This window comes from Sarcophilus harrisii, chromosome 6 (genome assembly GCF_902635505.1).
Source record: "Sarcophilus harrisii chromosome 6, mSarHar1.11, whole genome shotgun sequence".
Classification (NCBI taxonomy): domain Eukaryota; kingdom Metazoa; phylum Chordata; class Mammalia; order Dasyuromorphia; family Dasyuridae; genus Sarcophilus; species Sarcophilus harrisii.
In genome coordinates this window covers 221,770,718-221,795,527 of record NC_045431.1, presented here as the reverse complement: position 1 = coordinate 221,795,527, position 24,810 = coordinate 221,770,718, and the positions used below count along the sequence as shown (strand labels likewise).

Below are 24,810 nucleotides of genomic sequence, written 5' to 3'. Positions count from 1 at the left end.
TGAGCGGGAATTGCATTTAACATTTGGAAAATGTCACTGCTGTCAATGATCCCAAATTATTCTCTGTTGTCTGAGCACATCTTTTTCCTACTAAGATTGTTGCAGTTAGGCTATGTCTCTGGGAATTATGGGACACCATGATCTCTGAAGGTTCTGAATTATTGGAAACTCGAGAGCCATGGAAAGAGCCATGGTGGTAGAAATGCCTTAGTAAGCTGAGGCAAGTTACTAATGATAACGCATTATCATTAATGTGCATGGTTTTCATGCACAAAACCAGCCAAAAAGATATTATCAAAGGTGAGTGTGAATGGAAAAGGAGGCAGGTGAGTTTTTCGAATGGGAGCGAAAAATAGAAAGGTAGCCTAGGTGTTACATGGAAGATTTCACATAATTATCAATGAAGTATTTGGGTGGGGGAGAACCATCAGAAGAAGACATTAGGTAAATTGGGTAGATCATATGGAAACGCATGGACAATAACTGCACATGTTGAGAAGGTATGGGTGACTTCTGGTTTTCACCAAATATTCATGTACATGAGATTAGAGTCATCCATGTATTCTCAGTTCCCCTTGTTCTCCAGATTGGGCTTCCTGAGTCTATCATAATTTTCTTTGTTTTCTGTGCTTTGCTCAGTTCTGCAAAAGATCAGATTCAAAATGGAACCTGTTGATGCTGGCTAGCTTGGGGAGAGGGGTAAATACTTTATTTGCTTTAATAACTGATATATTTGTACATATATGGGCTACTTCATAAATACTACTTGGTCACAAAATGATAGATTTAAATCTGGAAGGGAACTGAGAGAATGTTAGTCCAACCCCTTTATTTTGCAGATAAATCTTGTGTAGCACAAGATTCCAGGATATCTTTCTTATTTCTCATTAGTATGTCAGCAATCCATCATTGTAGGCAGCTTTTAAAAGAGAAAATACCTTGTATATGTATGGCACTTTGTAGTTCTCAAAGGTATTACAAATATATATATATATATATATATATATATATATATATATAAAATGTATTTTATATAATATATATCTTAAATTTCTTTGAGAACTACATATACATATATATTTATGTATAAAGATATATGTGCATGTATATTTATATATAGATATATATGTGCATATGTATGTATATATGTGTACAAATGAAATACACACACACACACACATACATATTCATTTGGGCCCTTGGACCCTGAGAGACAAACAGAGCAATTTCTTTGTACTTTTCAACAGGTGAGGAAACTGAGGGTCAGAGATATTGTTACTTGTCCAGGGTCACCTAGGAGGTTCATTGCAGAGTTAAGAGGAGAAATCTCAGTTTCTTGACCTTAGACAGTAGAAAGTGTCACTAGGGGATATTTATACTTCAATATGGATAAATGAGAGGCAGCATGACATGGGATCACAACCTGTCTCTATCACTAATTGTGTGACCTCTGGCAATGTTTGCTCGTTCACACTACCTCCCCATTCCACCCCTCACCCACTAAGTCCCCTTGAAGCACCACTTTAGGGGCTGTTGAACTTTTCCAGGGAGTCCTTTGAGAATGGGAGAGAGCAAAGGCCTGAATGCCAATCAGCCTCATGTTTGCAATTAGGGTTGGACAGACCCTTTAAAAGGGTACAGAAGTCATTAGGATTATGCCCTGTGCTTTGCCTGTTTGTTAAAAGGATGAAGCGTAAATGTGTTTACATTTAAGGAACTGAACTAAATGGAAACCCATAGCTTTGGAACTGGAAAAAACCTTAAAAAGTCTCTGATTCAGTTTCCCTAATTTTACAGAAACTGGGACCCAGAGAGATCACATGATTTACTGAAGATCACAAAGGTAGAAAACAGAAGATTTGGGATCTGAAATCATCTTTGCAGCAAGTAGAATGAACTAGGATTTCCCAGGTAATGACTCAATCTTTTCCATCCTGGCAGTCATTTTCAGCTGAAATTACAGCTTTCTAGTCCTTTCTAGTAGGCTCTCCAATAGCCCAATCTAAACTTGAGGGCAGGTATCCATCTTATCTAGACTTTGTATCATATGAGATATTTATAAAACACTTAGAATAGTACCTGGCACACATCAGGTGCTTAATAAATGCTTGTTTTTTTCCCTTCTATCCTCCTCAGTTCTGAACACAAGACTGCACATAATTGGAGACTAATGCATGTTGTTATCAAGGAGGAAAAAAAAACATTATTTCTATAATTCATCAACCACTATGGAGACAGCAGTAATGTTTCATTGTGAGGGTGATAGTTTGGGGGGGCAAACAGTAAGAGCTTAATGGTTTGAGGTATCAGAGTCTCTCAATTTTCTTGCAGTTTTGCTACTTGTGGACTTTTCAGCCCACACTGAAATCTCTAAGTGTCATTCTATCCTCCCCATTCCACCTTCAGTATTTTTCCTCTATTTTCTAAATGAGTCCCAGGGAGAGAATTCTTAAGGTCTGTGGATAACAAGTCTGTCTCCCAGAAACTCCTTGAGCTTGAGTCTGAATTAATGAAAGCAACCGCATGATGAACCTTCCCTTGCCTCCCTTCCCAAACATACCATTTCAATGGCAGTCAGGCACTGTAATCAGCACCCAATTCATCATGGAGACATTACCCACTTCCTCTGATGAATCCTTTTAGGGGGTTCTCTTGCAGCCCTGGGAGGGGGGTGAGGGGGTATGGCCAATCAGGACCTAATTGAGAACCGGCGTATTCCAGAGAAGGACATTCAAGGACTCGGAGGTGACCCTAGAGTTTGGCAGAGAGGTTAATATCAGGTTTTTGGGGGAAATGGACCTGGCTCCAGGCTGATGCTTGTGCTAGACAGACACGGATGAGACCTGGGGAAAAACCATTGCTGTGGGTTTTAAGATTCTCCGGTTAAAGTTTTATCAGGCACTATGGACAGCGAGAGGCCATAAAGCAAATTTTAAATCCTTCCTAAGAAAAAGCTAAAGTGCTTTCCCTTGTGCATTATTGAGATATGATAATTTATTTGGACAAGTTGCAGTATATTTTTATATTCTTGGTTATAACCATCTCATAAACTTCAGGATTTCCAAAATCATGATTCAGGTCGTACTTTTTTTTAAATCAGTTCTCATGCCCTATTGCAGACCTCTAAAATTTGCCCATCACAAGGACAGAGTTACTATTTCAAGGGGGCATGGTGGAAATCAATGATGGGGGAAAAAAGGCAGAGCCAGGTTCCACACCATCAATCTAATAGCTCCTCAGAAGCAGTGAGTCGGCTTTTAAGGAATGGCCTTCGAAAACACTTTACATTAGGGGAGTTGTTGGTACAAGTGGCAGGGTAGAGCCCGGTCAATATAGCATCCTCCTTGTCTCTAGAATGATGGGCAGGTAGCCGTGGGCTTAGCTGCTTGTGGGCAGATCACAGATGAGCAACATGGTCTTGCTGAAGCATCCAAACCTTGTTTGCTTTTTCCTAAGCCAGGGTTCCCACTGGGACCAGGACGGTATTGCTGAGATGGAGGTGGTGATGGGGAGTCAGGGCGGAGAATAGGGGGGACAAAACTCTGAGCAGGAATCTGTGATTTCTGAGCTAGTGTGATTTGTGCCTTTGGCTGAGCTGGGGGAGACTTAAGGTGGCATGAAGGAGGAACTCATCCCTGTACCATTGGACAACTTCTTATTATTCTTGTTTACTCCGTAAATTCTGTTGTAGAAGCTAGGGGGCTCAGTGGATAGAACACTGGGTCTGAAATCAGGAAGACGTGAATTAAAATCCGACCTCAGTGTGTGACTTCAGGAAAGTCATTCATTCGCTATCTGCCTCAGTTTCCCCATCTGTAAAACAGGAGTAATAGCACTTCCTTGTTGTAAAAATCAAATGAGATAATAATTGTAAATTGCTTAGCTTAGTGCCTAGCACATAGTAGATGTTTAATAAATGCTAGTATGTATTACTATTGTTTCTATAGTGCTAAAGCAAATTTGAGTACAATCATCAGGTCTCCAAATGCAGGAGACTTTAAATTTGCTGCCTTGAGGCAAAGACCCTTTTACTTTGCCCTAATTACTATCCTGGGTTGGGGGAGATGTTGGATACATTGGTCCAGACCCTTCCACATAGAAATAATTTCATTCCACACATAAGATTCAACAGCAAAAATCAGAATTTCAAGAGAAAACAAATTCCATTTTCATCTCTGGGTACCAGTTGCAGCAAACCATTGCCCACCCACCCCCTTAAGTCTCCCAGCTCCCTCACCCCAGAGCAGAAAACCACCAAGCTACAAGACAGCAGGTCTACTGGGGCTTCCATCCTCAGGGATCAGGCTTTTTTCTTTGGTTCTGGCTTCAGGAGTCAGAAGGAAACTTGATGGTGCTGTGTCCCAAAGAGCAGAGCTTGCAAAGGAAGGTGAGCTTGCAGACCAAGATGGGCAAAGAAACCGACTTCTAGTCCTTCTCTGGTTGTCCGTGATTCTCTGTGAGAAGGGAGGGTGCTGGAAATACCTTAGAGGTTTCTGGGTAGAAAGGACTTAAAGGATGGCTATCTTCTAGGAGTTATGAGATGGCAGAAAACCATAAATTTGGGAGGAAAATCAACTCAACACGTCACTTGGATACAAGGAGCTTACTCATTTTTAAACAAGGAGTACAGAATCCCCCGCCAAAGCTACCACTTGATTTTCATGACTATTCTGGCCTTTTTATGGTCATGAGTAATATGGGAACATACAGAATTCCCAAGAGAAGCCAGGCTCTGACAAAATGGGTCTAAGAACCTTCAGGAGATGACCTTGAGGACTTGGACAATTAGCGTGTCAGTCAGCTGAAGCAAACTTTCCCCAAAGTCAAGGGTTAATCTCCCAGGACAGAATTAAGAAACCAAAGTCCTGGCTAACTATCAATGAAAACACTTGGGCATCTTTCAGACTCACATGGCTATTTCTTTCCTTCATTGCAAAGGCATCCATCTTAATTAATGGCCACACCCCTTCAAGACACCAGAGTCAAACTTTTGGGGAGCGTCAGTACCCGGACTCCATGACTGGTTCCAACTTTGTCCTGATGCAATGGAACCAAAGTGGATTTTTCTCTTGTTGGCAGGCAGGGAGAAATGAACCCCCTGCCCACCTCTGATAGCTTTGGATTCTGCTGGGTTCTTCTTGCATCTAGAGAACAGCCTTTCTTGAGTCAGAGCCAGCTTGCTTCTCAGAGATTTCACAAAGGACTCTTCCACCCAGGGCCCTGGCACAGAACTACTCCTGATGCCCACTGTGACCCAAATGGAGGGCACATGGCAGACAGAAGACCAGAGCCTGGGTGAGATGCATGTCTGGTGGCAGGGCTGGGGATGCAGCTCTTGTTGGAAAGTTCATGGAAAAGCAGGAGGGTGAAAACACACACACATTCACATACACACGAAGAACGGAGGACTTTGTGTTGCTGCTGCCACAAACAAGCAAGCATTCATTGTTTTTTTGTTTTTTTTTTTCTCTTCTGTATGTTTTCCTGTTTAGTAGGCTGAGTGGAGAGGGGTTTTCCTAGGAAACAAAAAAGAGGATTTATTTGTCAGTGGGGAGAGCTTGTAATGATTTTCTTTTCTCTTTCCCTCCTTTCTTTTTTTCTTCCTTCCCTCCTTGCTTTTTTCCTTCCTTCCTTCCTTCCTTCCTTCCTTCCTTCCTTCCTTCCTTCCTTCCTTCCTTCCTTCCATCCTTCCTCCCTTCCTTCCTTCCTTCTCTCTCCCTTCCTCTTTCTTTTGTTCTTCCTTCTCTTTCTCTTTCCCTCTTTCTTTCTTCTCTTTCTCTCCTTTCTTTCCTTCTTTTCTTTCCCTGCTCCTTCTTTCATTTTTTTTTCTCTTTCCTGGACTGTTTGTCTGATTTCCCCTCTCTGCCCCCTTTTCCCAAAGTTTTGCATAATGAATTACTGGCTAACATTAAGAGGCAGGATCTTCCCTGTAGGTTAAAATCATCCATTCCCAGGGTAGTTCAAGAACAACAAAATGATAATAATAGGGGAAGTTTCTTTTCTTTTCTCCTCCTCTCAAGGAGTGCAGGAAAGCAAGAATAAAGAATCCCCTCCTCCAACCCTCCTCTCTTTGTCATCCTAGAATGGTCTGGTCTCAGTGGAGTCTGAAGCCATTCTGCTCCTTAGTAATAATGGCAGATAAGGGACAAATGGCCTCTTTAGTGTTTCATGGACATTTTCCACTTGAAACTGGGTCAAGATTCCAATTCATTTCACTTGGGCCCCTGAGTAACCATTGGGGAAGGATTTCAAATCATTACTGGTTGAATGCTGGGTTGTCAGAGAAACTCTGGGATTGTAGGATTTGGGAGCTGAGAGGGATTTTAGAGATGGCAAACTGTCAGAATTGGGAGGAAGTTCAGGGGATGACTACTCCAATTCACTACTGAAAAAAAATCCCCAATATATCACAGGCCCAATAAGTGGTCATTGGTCACCAATGAGTCCTCTGCCTCCATAACAACTACTTCCCAAGGAGCCATCTTATTCTGGGACAATTCTAATGGTTGGCAAGTTTTCTCAACATTATCTCTACATGATCCTCTTTCTAACTTTTACCCCATAGTTCTAAGGTTAAATTCTATTCAGCGTGGCTGCTCTTTGAATATCTGAAGGCACCTTCATGAACCCCTAAGTTCCAGAAGGTAGGACCCTGAATAGTGGGGGACAGCTGTGAAGAGACCAGGGGAATCCCCCCAAACTAGTAACAACCAAAGCTATTTGTCTTTGCATTCAAGATGTTTGGCACATAGTAAGTACAATTAATGCTTTCTGAGGGGAACTTAACCCATATGAGAAATGGGCTGTCTCAGTTGGTCACAGGTTCCCTCCTTCCTGAGGCCTTTGACCAAAGACAGGGTGACTGTTAATATGTTAGTATAATTGGTGGTTCCCATCACAGAGACTTTAAAAATGAACCCACAGGTCTTTCCCTCACATGCGAATCAGCACCTCTGAGTGACTGGCTATTTACTGGTCCAGAAGTCCCAGAAGCAGTCTCAAAGCTTTAAATTATCAATGTTTCAGGAGTTATCCACCCCATTTGGATTCCTTGTGAAAGGACTACCAAGAGTGGGGATGGAATCATAAAATTCACATCATTTTCCTCATCATCATGGGTGCAATGGATAGAGTGCCTGTCCTGGAGTTAGGAAAACCTGAATTCAAATCCAGCCTCAGATACTAACTGTGTGACCCTGGGCAAGTCACTTCACCCTGTTTGCCTCAGTTTCCTCATGCATCAAATGAGCTGGAGAAGGAAATAGCAAACCATTCCAGTATCTTTGCCAAGAAAACCCCAAATAGGGTGACAAAGATTCGGACACAGAAAAACATAACTGAACAAATGATAATAATAATTAACATTAACATCGTACTTTAGGTTTCTCATTTAATCCTCACAACATCCCTGTAAGATAGGTGTTATTATTGTCCCCATTCTACAGATGAAGAAAGTGAGGAGGCAGCATTTAAGTGACTTGGTCAGGGTCAAAGAGCTAGTAAAAGTCTCAGTAAGAGAGTTTGATCCAGGATTTCCGGACTCCATCAGACTCAGGGACTATCTAGTGCAACCTGTGCCACATGAAGAACTTCTAAAGCATCCAGCCTTCATTTTAAGACTCTGAGAGATGGGAAACTCACTATTTCTGTAGTAGAAGGAACAATAAAAAGCAAGGAAGTACCGGACAGCACTGGATGAGTTGTTCTTTTACATTTGTTCTCCTCTCCTTCTCCGGACCAAAATGCTTTCTTTTTCTCTCTTAGCCTCCCCAGACCAGACCTGAGGTTGGGGTGATCCCTTTAAATGGGTGATGTGCTTGTGATCTCCAATAATGGGCATAAAGGGAAAGTTTCAACTAATGAACCTGAATCCTCTTAAGCCTAGGGATTCCTGTCGCCCAGGACTCACCCACCATACAAATGAGGAACTCTCCCATTATTTCCTGAAATAAATCAGACCAGCCACTCTGACCCTGTCATTCTCCAAGGTAATTTCTCGTCCTTGAACAGAGATGGGGATTTGAGTAGAATCGGGGGCAGAAGCAGTTTCCTTGCATGCACCTTTTATTACTAGCAACACGACATTGCCAGGAAATCCTTGGGCAAATACTGAGTAGTACAAAGTGCTGCAAAAACATTAGAGTTTTCCTTGCAAGGGAAATGGGGTTTTACAGGTGAATTATTATTTTTTAAATATCCTAATGCCTAACTTCTTTAATAAAGAAAAAAATCAATTTACCTACATTTATCAATGTTTGAGACACTGTGCTAGGTGCTGGGGATTAAAAAAATAAAATGTGTAACTAATAATAACGACGAGAAAAATACGAATTAGCTTTAAGGCACATCTTATTTGATCCTCATAACAACCTTGTGAGGTAGGTATTATTATCATCCCCATTTGACAGATGAGGAAACTGAGACAGACAGTGATTAAGTAACATGTTCAGGATCACAGACCCTAGAGTCTGAGGCTGCCTTTGAACTCAGGTTTTCCTGAATCCAGATTCAGTGCTGTGTCCATGTGATCACCTACTCTTTGCAGACTTTAGTTTTTTTTTCATTTACCTGGGTTCTGGGCCTCGAATCTAGATTTCTGACCTCTTTCTTTGACTCCATGAGTCACTTCTGCACTGCATCCCTCACAATCCTATTCTTAAACTGGGCAATGCTTTGATTTTGTATCTACCTTCCATCATCCACCCTTGCCTCCATCTTCTGTTCATGTCATTTAAATTTAAGTTGATCTGGTGAGTTCCCCACCTCAATTATCAAACTCTTTAGACAACTTCCCCTCTTCTTCTTCATCTGACTTGTTTCTGTGCATATTCAGAATTTCATTCTTGAACTCTTTCCATACCTTCTGGCCTCTTTCTCTACATAGTTTTTGCTCATAATTTCCTGTCTATTCTTCCCCTGAACCCTCTGAAACCAGTTCTCCCCAAATCTTGGGCGTCTGCATTTCAAAATAAATTTCCAGTTTTTGTTTCCTCTGTCAAAAATTCTAATATGGAATAGTCACTTCTCCTCTATGTTCTCATTATAGCCATTTCCAACAACTAATTCTTCCCCCTGAGTGAGAACCAGATCTAGAATAAAATTTCTCCTTGTTCCCTCTTACCTTCTGAAGCATGAGATTATCACTAAGGCAGATAGAAGGAATGCTGTACTTGGACTCAGAGGCTCTGGAAATGAGCTCTGCTGCTTATTTCCTGTGTGACTCTGGACTGGTCACATCCCTGTCCAGTCATTTGGTCTAGATCTATGCTACTATGCAATGATTAGCTATTCTCTTTTTGGCAAAATGTTCCAACAGATATTGAGATCTTAGATGTAGGGAAGGGGACCATAGATGTCAGGCCCATACTCCTTATTTTACAAATGAAGAAATAGAGGCTAAGAGACAATAAATGATTGGCCCAAGGTCACACAATTAAGTGTCTGAGGCAAGGTTTGAACTCAGATCATCCTAACTCCAGGCCCAGAACTCTATCTATTGCATCATCTAACTGTCCACTTAATCAGAATTTGGAACAAAGGATTGAGGTAGAGGCTTTACTTTTGTTTTTGGATCTTCCCAATTTCCTTCCCTGACTCGGCTTCATATGCATGGGAGAACCCAGGGGGAAGTGAAGAGTCAGAGAAAAAACAGTGGGAAGGGAGCCAGAGTTAGCAAGAGAGAGAGAGAGACAGAGAGAAATAGAGATAGAGACAAAAAGATAAAGAGAGACAGAGGCAGAAAAGAGACAGAGAAGAGAGACAGAGACAGAGAAAGAGACAGAAATAGAGTTAGAGGGACAGAGAGGTGCAGAGACAGAAAAAGTGATAGAGAGAGACAGCGACACACAGAGAAAGACAGAGAAGGGATGGGATATGGAATGAAAGGTGTTCTCTATATGTGCGTCTTGGCCACATGCACCTCCTCTATAAATGTTTTTCCATTCACGTTAGGCTTGGCCACTCTTCCAACTAATAATATTTGTATTTGTGGGAGAGTGTGCCCCGAGTTTTTGTGAGAAACATTCTATGTCCTACTTTTCACACTATGTTATTTTATATAATGCATTTGCTTTGAACTAGTTGTTCCGTCTGGCTGATGATAAAAGGTAAACACAGTACTGGGGGCTCACAAACTAGGATTTTCAGTGGATGTAAATGCCCCGAGTCAGTTCTGGGGTGGTTTTTCTTGTAGCATCCATGTGTGTAATGGGGTTGCCCCCAATTGCTACATTAAAACATTTTAGATAAGAAAATGAAGTTGAGAGAGAGGAAATATATTATCACTATTTTACAGATGAGGGGACGCATTTTTAAAAAGATAGATACTGACAGAGGAGGAGAATTCAGCTGTCCAGCTAATAGGGCTAGAGCCAGGCTTCCAAGACTGATCTCACTTGTCTCCCTGTCCAGAGCCTTTTCTGATAGTGAAAGAGGGTTAGAGTAGATGATGTGGAAGGTCCTCAGCTTTAACACCCCGTGGGCATCTCTTCCCTAAAAAACTTGAGTCAGAACTTGGATGATGTTATAGGTCACTCAGCACTCAGCTGGGCCAACAGTAAATCGAGCAGAAAAAGCTTCCTTTATCTTCACCCTGAAGGTCACTGTCCTTGGAGCTTAAGAAGGCTTTTCTTAGCTTCAGCCTGGCTGGGCTTTGAGGTCAAAAATCTCCTCTCTTGGAAGAGGGGGGAGGAATGGGAGAAATAAGAATGTCTTGCCCCTGGCTATGAACCAGAAATTTTCATTTCATAAAGAACTATCTATCTCTATAGAAAAATCAGTGCTCTTTTGCACCCAATTGGGAAAGAGTTTAGGGAAAATGTCACAGGGAGCAGATTTCCAGCTCTTTGGCCAAAGGGAAGGAAGGCTCTAAATGAGGTCCATAAATTAAGCCAAGTCTGTCCTAGCCCCCAGAGAGCTAATGCTGTGATGTTCACTAGACCATGCAGGGAAAGCCAGTCTTTAGTCCTGAACTCCCCTTCTCTGGACCATCCCCTAGAGGGCCTGCCCAAGCAAACTGCATTACAGCATCCAAAAGTATGTTGGGAAGGCCCGGATCCTGGAAAAAAAATCATTAAGAAATGAACCACACTTTTTGGTGGCATCTGTCCCGAAAGGAACAGAGTGTCTTTTGTAAAAGTTTCTCACCAGGAGGTTGGCTAAGCTTGAACCGGGGCCCTATCCTCCCACTTGGAATTAAACCCTCATCAAGACATGATTGTTCTGGTTTCATCTGTACTGTACCAAGTCGGGGAGGAAACTCTGGCCCTGAATATGTATGGCCCCTGGAGCCTCATGGGGCCCTCTGCCCAAGCTTTGGGTTCATTTCTTTAGGATAGTCAACTAAGTTATAGAACCATGAAATGTGACCTTAGAACGTGAACATCGTCACTGGAAGGGATCTTAGAATACGGAGCACAGAACGTGAGAACTGAACGAGACCTTACAAAGCAGAAGATAGAATGTTGGAACTGGAAGGGATTTTAGAACATGTTAGAGTTGGAATGGACCTTAGAACCCAATGTGGAAGGGAGAGAGAACACAAAATGTTAGCACTGGAAAAACCCTTAGAACGAAGAAAATCAGAACACTGGAAAGGACCTCTCATTGTATAAAGGAAGAAAACTAAGTTGCAGATGCTCCATTGAGGTCTTTTGTTTGTATGTCCCGTAAGAGACTCGCACCCTGTCTCATGGTCTCTTGGACTATTCCCAGAGGTACAGCTTATTTTGATGCCCAGAATCAGACTTAAGTTGGAAAGAACCTTAAGAGAACTTTTAATCCAAACTTGCCCCAGGAACAGGGAACATACTACCTCACGGGCAGTCTCTTATATAATAAGAGAGCCCTAATTGTAACTCAGGCCTGCCTCATATTGAGGCAAAATCCATCTCCCTCTGGGGCTACAAATAATTAATTTTGGTTCTCTTGTACATGAAAGCAGTGCAAATATTGGAAGACAGCAATCACAGCCCCCCTTCTCTTGGTCTGGGGACTTCTCTCATTACAGCTCCCAGACTGAGCTAAATTTCCCCTGCTCTTCTAGGCCAACAGATATTTGAACTCATTTAAGTCTTATTCTCCCCTTTCATGCTCCCCCGATCCTGCCCCAAGGAATAGATAACCATTTGTTTTGGAGGGTTTCATTTCATGTCTGGGCTGGACTCAATGGCCCCCGAGGTCTCTTCTGACTCTCAAATCCTCTGATTTTTATCAATGATTTTCATTTCTTTCTCCATTTTGTTGCTGTTCTCAAGAGTCCTTTCTAATTACCCCTGGTTTTTTGTTACAATACGCTAGATGGTGAGTTAGAAATTCTGAGAGTCCAGTTATGAGTGATTTGGATAGCGACATCATGGCAGCGTCCGCCATGGGGACGAGCTTTGCCTGAATTCAAAGGTCTCTTGGGGAGAAGGGTGTAGATGATAATGGAGGAGGGGGACCAGGAACCCATTAGTCCACCAGCATTTAAGAAACTCCTGCTAAGTGCCAGGCACAGTGCTAAGTATTTGGGGACACAGAGAAAGGCAAAAACTGTACCCGCCCTCAAGGAAGGAGTCTCCCTTACAAGGAAGGGAGGCAACATGGACTTACAGATCCAAGTACATACAATATACATACAGAGGACATAGAAGGTGCCCTCAGAAAGGAAGGTACTAGCAGCTGGGAGGAAGGCTTCCTGGGCAAGGTAACCTTCAGTATGTTCTACCCTATCTGATCTGGGCAAACATAAACAGCTTTTCAACCAGAATATTAACCCTAGGAGGTCAAAGATTGGATCTTAGAAATCACAGGTATCTTACCTACTGTCCAGAACTGTGTTTTGCACACGGGAGGTATTCAATAACTATGTCTTTGAACAAATGAAATGCAAATAGGAATTATTTCATTCTCTATTACTCGTATCCCCAACACTTAACACAGTACCTGACATTCAGTAAACGCTTATTGGATGGTTGAACCCTAGAAAAATCTTGTTTCCATAACATGTCTCAGGAAATCGTTAGATCTTGGTTCAAATACTGCCTGTAATTATGAGATTTAGAGGTGGAAGGGACTTCAGTGTTCAATCATTTATGTGAAAAAAAAAGATCTGGAGGGTTTAGAAGACCATAAGCTCCAATTTAAAGTTAACAGCACAGAATGGCAGCCAGGAACCCTAAGATTATTTTGTAATGCATTAAGGAAAGCATGGTGTGAAAGAATGAGGTGATCCAGCCCCCTGTTCATAGCTGGAATCCTATGTTCTTTTATTATGTTTTTTAAGAGGCAATTGGGGTAAAGAGGCTTGTCCAAGATCACATAGCTGGTAAATATTTGAGAGCAGATTTGAACTCAGGTCCTCCTGACTCCAGGGCTGGTGCTCTATCCACTGTACCATCCACCTGCCTTTCATATTCATTAGTCATCAATAAGCTTAAAAGGTTCCAGTGGAAGAAAACCAGAGAAGAGAAAGGTCTCAAGTTCATGCCATATAAGGGAGTGTTTGAAGGGGCTGAGGATATTTAGTCTGGAGAAGACTCAGGCTATGGCAGAGGATATTAAACATTTAGAAAGCTATCAATTTGTTTTGCATGACTCCGAGTATTTGTGACAAGGGTCCTGTTCTTTTTGTTTTTAGTGATTGGGGGGGGGGGGAAGAGAGAGAGAAAATGAATATTCATTAATAAAGAAAAATTAAAATTTTATAAAAAATGTTTACACTTCTGTTGGGCCCCAGGGGACAGAACCAAGAGCAAGGAGTGGAAGGTGGGAAAAAAGCTACATTTGCTTTGATTTTAGGATACATTTTCTTGCAATTAGAACAATCATATCAAAATGCACTGATTTACTATTAGACTCTTTGAAAGTAGGGATTGGGAGGATTTTGTGCTACCTTTTGTGGTATTTCCAAAATAGTATATTTTTTCTTTCTTTCTTTCTTTCTTTCTTTCTTTCTTTCTTTCTTTCTTTCTTTCTTTCTTTCTTTCTTTCTTTCTTTCTTTCCTTCTTTCTTTCTTTTTCTTTCTTTCTTTCCTTCCTTCCTATCTTCCTTCTTTCCTTCCTTCCTATCTTCCTTCCTTCTTTCTTTCTTTCTGTTTCTTTCTTTCTTTCTTTCTTTCTTTCTTTCTTTCTTTCTTTCTTTCTTTCTTTCTTTCTTTCCTTCCTTCCTTCTTTCCTTCCTTCCTTCCTTCCTTCCTTGCTTCCTTCTTTCTTTCTTTCTTTTTTTCTCTCTCTCATTCTATCTCTCTCCCTCCCCCTTCTTTTCCTCTCTTTATGAAAATCCCTCTCTGACTCTCTTTCTCATCCTCTCTTTTTCTCTCTATCACCCTGTCTCTTTCTGTTTTTCTGTCTGTCTGTCTCTCTGCCTCTCTCTCTCTCTGTATGTGTGTGTGTCTCTCTCTTTCTCACACATATGTACACACACACATTTTCTGCATCTGTCTCTCTATTTTTCCTCAGTTCAAAGGAATGCCGATTTTGATCATTGAAACCTTACAAGATATCTTGGGGTTCACAGGGTATATTTCTTTCTTAAGCACTGTGCCTTAAACCCAAATCACTGGCTCTCTGTGATTGACTAAATATAGATCCCAGGCCAAGTCCATCTTGGTCTTCAGAGAGAATGTAAATAGCAATTGCTTCTATTTTGACCAGAAATCTTAAGCATCATCTTCTCCCAGACTGATAAAACTAGATAACTAGATAAAATTGCTTCATTTCTTACCTAGCCTTAATTCGTGAAAGGGCATTGCTTCAGTCAAATTGAAATTTGTTGAAGACCTTGGTTTAAAAAGACTAAGATTCCCCATTATATCTAGAGTCATCTTTAGTCATCCTAAATCTATATGTGGCCACTGGCCCCAGATGCCTCTGGAGGGAAAAGCGAGGCAGGTGACCTTGCCCGGCCTTCCTCACTGAAATCCAATTCCCTCACATTTCATGGCATCCCCTCCACAATGTCAAGGTCTCTTCGAGAATGAAGGACAACAATAGTTAGTTAAGTGGGTGTTGGATCACATGATCTCTGGCAATCCTTGTAACTCCAAACCTTTGACCCTTTGCTGTGCATCTTGTCTATACCAAGTTTCCTGGATCCTCTTCCCCAACAAGTGATTTTGCTTTTGCTTGTCTGATTTCAAAGCACTTAATGAACTCTAATTTGTATTCTAGCCATCTGTTTGCATGTCCAGTCACTTACTCTTTCTACACTGTGAGCTCTAGGAAAACAGAAAATACACTTCCTTTATGTTTGTATCCCTTATGCCTAAGAGCTTATAAAATAGTATTGAATAAACAAAGAAATATGTCAAGTTTTTCATTTGACTTACATGGTTTAGTGGAGAGAGTCCTGGATTTGGACAGGAAGACCTGAGTTCAAACTGTACAACAAACAAACAGATAGAGCCAGAGAGAATGAGAGAGAAGGGGACAGAGAAGGGGGAGAGAGAGGCAGAGAGAAACAAAGACAGAGAGGGATAGAGACAGAGAAACAGAGAGAGAGACAGGGAGATAGAGAGAAACAGAGAGGATGTGTGGCTCTAGGCAAGTTATCTGTTAAATGGGGATAATAATTATAGTGCCTGCCACACAAGGTGCTTCAAGAAGCAAATGAGATAACATGTAAAATGTCTGCAAATCTTACAGTGTTTTATAGATTATAAAGAACATTATGTAAGAACATTAGTCTTGTTCAACCAAGGAGCAGTAACTAAGTACCTTGCTCCACTGATTTCCACTTCTCCAGATTATCAATACTAGGTTTACTTTCAAGTAAGCTCCCTGAGGGCAGGGAGTGTTTTATGTAAATCTGTGTCCCTTTTCCCACCAGGTACATTGAACTATACACAAAAGGCATTTAATAAATGCTTACAGATTAATTGATGAGACAGAGGGTCACGATGTCTGAAGAGTACCCCAGATTGACCATTGACTTTTGGCAGCCTGACAAAAAGGCTCTCACTTAATTGTATGGCAATTTCTTTAAGTTTGAGTGTGAATGGGACAGGGCAGTGGTGGGTGGGGAGTGAGGAGAGTGGACAGAAGGCAGGGTTTGGAGTCACAGCACCTAAATTCAAATCCTGACCAGTCCCTCCCAGTGGGCTTTGATTTAATAGTTCAGTAGGGCAGACCTGACAAATCGTCAACCATCATTTGCTTAAAGATTTCCATGAAAGGGGACTTAATGCTGCCAACCCATTTCTCTTTAGGATTGTTCTAATTATGAGAAAGTTTATCCTGAAATCCAAGCTGAATTTGCCACTTTAAAATGAGAAGAATTTCCTCCTAAATGGGTAGAACATTGCCCATCCAAAAGCACGTGTTCAAATGTACTCTGTGGACTAGTTATATGTCTTCTCTGGGCCTTTTCCCATCTATTTTGTATGTTTTTAAATATACATCTAGATAAGCTGTCATTTCCCATGACAGAATTTAAGCTCCTTGAGGGCAGGAAATGTTTCATTTTAATTTTTCTATTCCCTTAGCCCACGGTAGATGCTTACTTATTACCAGTTGGTTGACATAGATTGGTCTAAATTAGCTTTACGATCTCTTTCAGCTCTTCATCTTAGGATCCTAGGATGAACAGAAGCTTAATTAGCTAGGGCCTCATTCCTATGCATATTTGCTGCAAGGGCCTTGTCTTTCTTTTTCTTTTCAATGAGGGTGATGGGAGAGAGATAAAATACTTGTTAATTAAAAAAAGAATTAAAAGTTTTGTTTAAAATGGTTCTATTTGGTAGCAAGGGACAGAACTAAATACAATGAATCGAAAGTATGAAGGGGCAAATCTAGCTTTCATTTGAGGACAGACTTTTTAAATAGGAATAATAATGATTATTGCTAAAAATTTATATAGTACCTACTATTTGCCAGATATAGCTTTGATTTTAGGATAGATTTTTTTAAATTGTAATAATAGGGGCAGCTGGATAATAATAGGTGAAGTAGAAGAATACCAGCCCTGGAGTCAAAAGGAACTGAGTTCAAATCTGGCTTCAGACACTAAATACTTACTAGCTGTGAGACTTTGGGCCAGTTACATAACCCCAATTGCCTTGCTATCTATCTATCTATCTCTCTACTCACATACATATATATGTATATGTACATATATATGATTATGATAACAAATTTATATACAACCAATTATGTACCAGCACTGTGATAATAATAATAATATTCTTATAGCATTTATCATATACCAGGAACTGTTCTAAGAGCTTTATAATTATTATCTTTTTTGATCCTAGAGGTAGGTGTTATAATTATCTCCATTTTACTGATGAGGAAACAGAGGCAAACTGACATAAAAAGACTTGCTCAGGGTCAACCAGCTAGTAAGTAATTGAGGTTAGAACTCAGTTCTTCTTGAATCTAAATCTGGAGCTCTAGCCACTATACCACCTTTTAATAATTAGAACAGTGGGCATAACTCAGTGAATAGAGCACCAGCCCTGGAATCAGGAGGATCTAAGTTCAAATCTGGTCTCAGACACTTAACACTGATTACTAGCTGTGCAACCCTGGATAAGTCACTTAACCCCAATTGCCTCTCAAAAAACAAACAAACAAACAAACAAACAAAAAACAATTAGAGCAGTGGAATGAATGCATGCAAGTATCTGACTATGTGTGTCAGTGTGAATACCTGACAAGGCTCTCTTCCATCCAGCAAAACAATGGTGTCCACCTTTCAGAAGGGTCCGTTGGCTGATGAAGGATCATCATCGTCATACCTATGAGACCCTCGGTTTGGAGGGATGGCTGGGAAAGGATTGAGTCTGGCAGAGAACAAAGGAAATGACAGTCAATCATAAGACTCAGGATCTAGAACATATCCTAGGGATGTATTTAATTAACGTAGTTAATAACCAAAGAACCTTCTGTCTCCACAGGGACTTTATCTTAGGCGTTGAGAGCCAAAGTAATAAGGGCAATAAGCAATAATGATGATGATGGAAGTCATAGTTACAAAATGCTTTACATATATTAGCATGCTCAAAATAACCATGTGAGTATACTTCAGGGATTATCAGTGTCATTTCACACTGAGGAAACTGAGGAACTGAGGGAAAAAAAAACTGAGGAAAAATCATTTACTTATGGCCATACAGTCAGTATCAAAGACTGGATTTGAATTCAGGCCTTCCTGACTCAAAGTTGGACATTCTCTCCACCATGATTTTTTGCCTCTCACAGTAAAGTGTCTGCTCCAGTAGTTTGCCCCCTTGCTCGCTCTCTCCCCCACCTCATTCCCCGAGATGTTGCTAAAGGCCAGTTAATGAAAAAGACGGCCCTACTTCTGGCCTCCATTGATTCAATAGATTTTTGAAAGAGAGTATGACATCTTAATTGGACAAGGGTGCTTCTTTCCTGCCCCCTCTAAGTCCTTGGCTATTAATTAATTCAATATTTAATTAATGCTGTAAAATGATGATTCAACACAAGAGGATAGAGAAGTCAAGGAGGATCAGCAAGAGAGGCACTGATAAGACTAAAATAAAAGTTTTAATATTCTTTAAATTAGGGTCTAAACGTCATTCGCACTCTATGAGAAAGGAACCAGAATAGAATTTTCTCGGCATCAGAATGAGACAGGATGATCTCCAAACTTTCCTGGGTGGGCCAGGGGAGAGAACAATCTGTAACCGAGTCATACTCGCACCTCACTTAGTTGGTGCTAGGTCAACGTTTGAAATAAAAAAAACTTCAAATGATAAATTTAGAACCTCTAAATATTTTATGGGATCAGCCGTTTAAGCATTTACCAACTTCATTTATACTGTTATCCAATGAAGGGCGGTAGGGTAGAGTGGGCAGAAAATCTGGGTTCTCATCTCATCTCTGACTCTCATTGGCTATGTCCAAAGCAATTGATGCTCAGTTTCCTCATCTGTAAAATGGGGATAATACTACCTAGTACTATTGATTGGTGTGAAGCTCAAATGAGATATTATGCATGTGTGTATACACTTACACATATAATATATATAATATTAAATATATATATTAAGTGCTTACTCTTTATAAAACCCTTTGTTAGGAATTGGGGAAGAGAAGGGAGAGAAGGAGGGAATAAGCATTTATATAGCGCTTAGTATGTGCCAGGCATTGCGTTAAGCACTTGACAAATATTCTCCTCACAACAAAACAACAAGATGAGAGCTACAAAGGAATACAAAGTTTAGCTATGACACAGTTTCTATTCTACTTGTCTAGAAGAAAGAAATGGGACACATAGAGGTCAGTTTAAGAAATGATTCTCTAATTCTTTCACCCCTTTCCCCAAACTCAGGGTTCTGTAAACAGCAGGTGCTAAATAAATGTTTGTCAAATGAATGTTATAGAAGTAGGAAACCAAGAGCCAGATGAGACCATAGGTTAAAGGAGTCAGGAGAGCTTCATGAAGAAGAGGCACTGAGCTGGGCTTCGAAGGGTGGCTAGAAATTCACAGGATGAACCATTCCTGCTATAGGGAACACATTTGGAGGAGAGTAATATTTTATTGGCCATTGCTCAGGAGCTATCTTGGGGAATAATCCAAGATGGGAGGGAAAGCAGATTGCGGAGGTCCTTGGATTTCAAGCAAATACATTTTAAACTGTACACAGGAAAAAATAGGGAGCCATGGAGAATTCTGAGCAGAGGAGTGACAGAAGGAAAATGATTCTGGGAAGCAGTTTGAAGAATGCATGGGAGGGTGCAACAGAAATCAGAGGACGTATTAAGAGTTGAGGAAACTGAACTATGAAGGTAGCAGTGAGAGTTGAATAAGTGAATGAATGAAAAAGCATATTTTGAGGATTTAATGTTTGCCAAGCACTGTGCTAAGCAGGGAGTCTCAAATATAAAAGCAAAAATAGCATCTGCTCTCAGGGAGCTTACTTTCTTAATGAAAGAAATAAGAACTCACAGGTAAGTGATGGCTAAAATAGAAAGGATAGGTCAGAAGAGGTAGGATCAATGGGATTTAGAAACTGATTAGATAATAAACCTGGGAGAAAGAGAGTTTAAAAAAAAAAGCAGGAGCAGCTGGGTAGTTCAGTGAGTAGAACACCTAGAGCAATTGACCTTAGAGTGAGGAGGATTTGAGTTCAAACTCAGACTATTACTATCTGTGTGACTCTGAGAAAGTCCCTTAACTGTGATTGCCTCCCAAAACAAAACAACAATAAATCCCCCAGCATGCTATCTAAGGCAAATAGGGCCGTCACAGACAAAAATAGTGAAATGTGAACAAAGAGAAGAGGTTTTTTGGGGGAGGGGGGGTGATTAGTTTGGTTTTAGGCATATGAGTTTGAGGTGGCAATGAAGGCTGAGGATGTCAGTGTGGAGTTTAAAGGGGAGTTTAAAATGGAGGCATAAATTTGGGAGCCAGTGGCCCAAAGGTGATAGCTGAAGGCCATGGAAGTAAATGGGACCATCAAAGGGGAACAAATGAAAAGACAAGACTAGAGGAGCAAAGAGGAAGCTCTCGTTATGGGTCAAGAAGGAGATGAGGAGTTGATGGAGGAGATACAGGAATATTCAGAGAAGTTTGAGGAAAGTAAGGAAAATGTGACCTCTTTAAATCCAAGAAAAGTGACTCTTTTGATTAGTGAGGGATCAATGAGATCAAGCAGAATGGAGAATAAATAAAATATCCATTGGATATGGGGACGGAAGATCACTGTTGACTTTTTCAGGGGGATGGGGTGGCTGGGAAGTCAGTCCAGTCCACAAGGGGTTGAAGAAGTCAAGACATGGGGAATAGATGACCTTTTGTTCAAGTAGTTTCACAATGAATGGGGGAGAGACAGGATTGTAGCTATAGAGGGCAGAAGTACCAAGAGAAAGCTTTTTTTAGATGGGGGAGACAAGGCAAGGGAGATGGGAAGAAGACATTAGACAGGAAGAAATTGAAGACTTTTTAAGATAGAGCAGATGGTCACTAGAAAAAGGGCCTATGGGAAGCAGGAGGGAATGAACCTCAGTTTCTATACCTGTGAAATGGATGTAAGGATTGTTAGATCAGATCAAAGATTCTTAACCTCATATCATATAATTTGTTTCAGCAAAACTCAAGCAGTCTGGTGGAGTTGTCTTGCTCAAAATATTTTTTAAAATAAAATATATAGGATTATAAATAAACAAATCATATCAAAGGTTATCAAATATGTAAAGATATACAACATATATATGTGTGTATAGTGTGGAAGTAGGTAGATTTAAATGTCATATATTTCAGGTTAAGAACTATTGGACAAAGTCATCAGTCAAATCCTCCCAGCTCTATTGCTTTTAAAATTTCACAAATTTTCTTTCATTTCCAAGTGTTTTTTCCCCTGCCTTATATCTATACATGCTCATCCTCCCCCATTAGTCCGGACAATCACCATAGATCACAGTCAGGGACTTTCTTTCAATTTTAGAATTTCATTGAACCTTAGTCTCCTTCCTAACCTCTGTGGTCCAGCTAAATTGGCTTTCTCTTTCTTCCTTACCAATAACACTCCATCTCCTGTCTCTGTGACTTAGCACTGGCTCTCTCCACTGCCCACAATGAACCCTCCTCTCCACTGCCCGCAATGAACATTACTCCCTTCAAGATTCAACTCAAAGTACCACCTCTCAGGGCTCTTTAACTTGGGGCTGTGGGAATTTTTTTTTCAAAATATTGAAAATAAGTGTATTTCAATTTAATTAGTTTCCTTTGTAATCCTATGAATGGATTAATTTAAAAATTGAGAAGGGGTTCACTAGACTGTCTAAGAAGTACATGATACTAAAAAGCCTAAAATAACTCCTGTCCTACATGAAGCTTTTCCTGCTCCCCACCCCAAGTTCCCTCCATATAGCTTGGATTTGTTCCCTTTATATTTATTCTGTATTTACTTATACATTCCTTCATTAGCATATATGCTCTTTGAGATAAAGGATTATTTATTTTATATTTGTCTGTGCAGTCCCATCATTTAACATAATGTCTGGGAGTTAGGAGTTCAATAAATGTTTGCTAATTTAGTGATCCATTGGTTTAACACCTCTCTCCAAGCCATAGAGTTTCAAGAAGTTTGGTGACTGTCTCTGTACCCATTCGATCCAAGATTATTGCTACTGTTTACTCTTCATATGCCCCACCACAATTTCCCAGTCTTTTTATACCTTTCCTTTCCCTTCCCTCATCCTCCCTCTCTCCATGTCCACTCTGAACCAGTAACACTGGCTTCCTTGCTGTTTCTCAAACGAGACACTCTATCTCTTGGCTCCTGGTGTCTTTCTTGGCTGTCTGCCATGACTGGATGCTCTCTTTCCTCCTCTCTATCTCCTGGCATTTTTTAAGTAAGTTGCAGCCAAAATTCTACCTCCTACATGAAGGTTCTCGATTCCTCCTAGTTCTCTCTGTTGATTATTTCCAATTATTCTTGTATATATTTTATTTACATATTGAATTTTCCCATTAGTCTGTGAGTTCCTCAAGGGCAGAAACTGTCTTTTGCCTCTTTGCATCTCCAGCTCTTGGTGTATTCTCTGAACAGCTTAATAAAGGTTTATTGACTGATTGTTCCCCAGAAGGATCTGTCCCTAGCCTCAGTTCACCTTTCCCCTCTCATCAAGAGGAAAAGGATGATCAAGGGAGATCCCTGTATTGCTTACCTAGATGTACTCCACCTAGTATCATCTCTTTCCCTTGGGCTAAACTTTCCTACAGATCACAAACACTGGGTTTGGAGTAAGAAGGTCAGGGTTTAAATGATGTCTCTCCTTTTTATCACCTGTATATTCTTGGGTCATTTCGTTTCCTTGGGCCTCGGTTTTCTCATCTGTAAAATGCATGGATTGAATTCAATCCTAAAATCATTGATTTAGAACTCAAAGGAACTTGGAAAGACACTTCATTTAACATCTTCACAATGAGGAAACTGAGACCTGGATAAACGATACGGCCTGCCCAAGATACCATAGGTAGTAGGTCTACTGCAGAACTGGGATGACCTCTGAGGTTCCTTCTCACTTGGAATCCCATGATCCATGGGTAAGACTTGGAAATGTTCCTAATTCTACTGTGTATCTCATGCCTCACAACTGTTTCATTTGGAATTCAAGCAAGTCCTGGACCACTCACTGAGCCCATTTCCAACATGGCACCTCATGATCATCCCCCATGCAGAGTATGGCTCACTGGACATCTGTCCTTTTTGCTTCCTCCATCCCCTCGGGTGGGGATCCAAAAGACCGTATGGCTTGCAAGCATGCCCTGTCAGTGACTGACAAAGCAACTTACTTGAGTGGAAGTAATAGGCCAGATGGATGATATATGAAAGTCCCACCTGGTCCCTGATGTCCTTTTATCAGCTTTCAATCCTACGCAGTTAGACACAGAATATTACAATTTTTCAAGACTCTTGAGGGATGTGTGTATGTGTGTGTGTGGGGGGGGGGTAGGTACATGCCCTGCTTTTATTTCCAGTTGATTTATATGATCACAATTGGTCACAAAGAACAGATATAAAAATCTTATAACTCCTTCCCTTCTTTGAAAATGGGGATTGTGGATGTGGAACACTGTGTGTATTGTTAGGCTTGATTAATGTGTGTTGATTAGTTCGCTTTTTGTCTATCTTTTAAGAGATTCTTTGTTATAAGGGAAGGTTCTTTGGGTCATGGTAGAAAAGGGAGTTGTTTTTTTTTTCCAAAAAAAGTGGGAGAAGGAAGGTGATGTAAAAACAAAAGATATCAATGAGAAAATTTTAAATAGAATAAATTGAATGTGCAAAGTTTATTTTAAAAAATGCAACAGAGAAAATGAATGTGAAAATGAAACTAGGTTTCCTGCTGAGTTTTAAATGAAAATGACAGGAGAAAAGCAAAGTTTGCCCTTCCCTTTTTACTTTTGGCCTCTCCAAAGAAGAAGCATTTGGAGAGAGAACCCTTCCCGAGACTCAGTTCCCTATAGGGACCAAAGCCTAACCCTTCCCACAGCCTCTGGACATAGCTGACCAACACTTTCTGGGCTTTCACAAGTGGGGGAAATTGCTCTGGCTTTTTACTTTCCCCATTTTCAGTAAGTTCAGAAAATCTTCCTCGACCCAGTTTCCTCATCTTGTCTTGGCATGTGAATAATGGAAACTCAATCTCTCTGAAGCCATTTCCCTTCTACAGAAATCACACAGAGAAGATTTAATAAAATGCTGGACTTCAAATTTCCTGTTGCCTCTGCTGTTCTATCTTGGTAGTTAGCAAGGGGGAGGGGGAGAGGGGAGCAAACAATAAATAACCCAGCTTTAGACACTAATCTCTAATCTCAACATGAATGGTGGCCTTATTCAGCACCAGAGAACCAGTTTCAGGAGCTTCAAGTCTCGCTGTGACCTTGAACAAAAGTCCTACTTACTGTCCACCATCAAGTGGGCTGCACTGCCTGTGTGGGAAAAGCTTTCCCACAGAGGGTCCCCTCACTGGACCTCCCTTTGGTAGAATGCCCTCCATATTCCCTCTCCAGCATGGTGTGGTGGAAAGAGCTGGATAAAGAGCCAGGGCACCTGGATTCAAATCCTGCCTCTATATGATTCTGGGTACCACTCCGGACAAAACCGCAGAATTAGGAGTTGGAAAGGACTCCAAAAGTCAGCTAGGGCAACTCATACATGAAAGAGATCTCCACTACAATGTAACCTGACAAGTGGGATACATATATCACAGATACAGATCAATAATATATTTGTATCTATAACCTGTGCCCTCTACAGCAGTGAATTGTGTGTCAGAAATTTGGGTCTTTTGTGTACTTATGAACCATATTCTTGCTGCCTGAGGACTCTGATGGTCTTCATATTATAGGATTTTCGA

At 40.8% G+C, this 24,810-nt stretch overlaps 1 protein-coding gene across 1 annotated transcript in view; it reads right to left on the bottom strand.

Moving 5' to 3' along the window:
- Positions 1-4,124: 4,124 nt before the first annotated feature.
- Positions 4,125-24,810, bottom strand: part of TRIM44 (tripartite motif containing 44) — a 174,642-nt gene continuing 153,956 nt past the window's right edge. Inside the window, exons 5-6 of the mRNA XM_012552572.2 lie at positions 17,630-17,762; positions 4,125-5,516 (exon numbers count right to left, since the gene is read on the bottom strand). Coding sequence (XP_012408026.1) covers positions 17,675-17,762 — 88 coding nt within the window. The 3' untranslated portion in view covers positions 4,125-5,516; positions 17,630-17,674. The remainder of the gene's footprint in view (positions 5,517-17,629; positions 17,763-24,810) is intronic.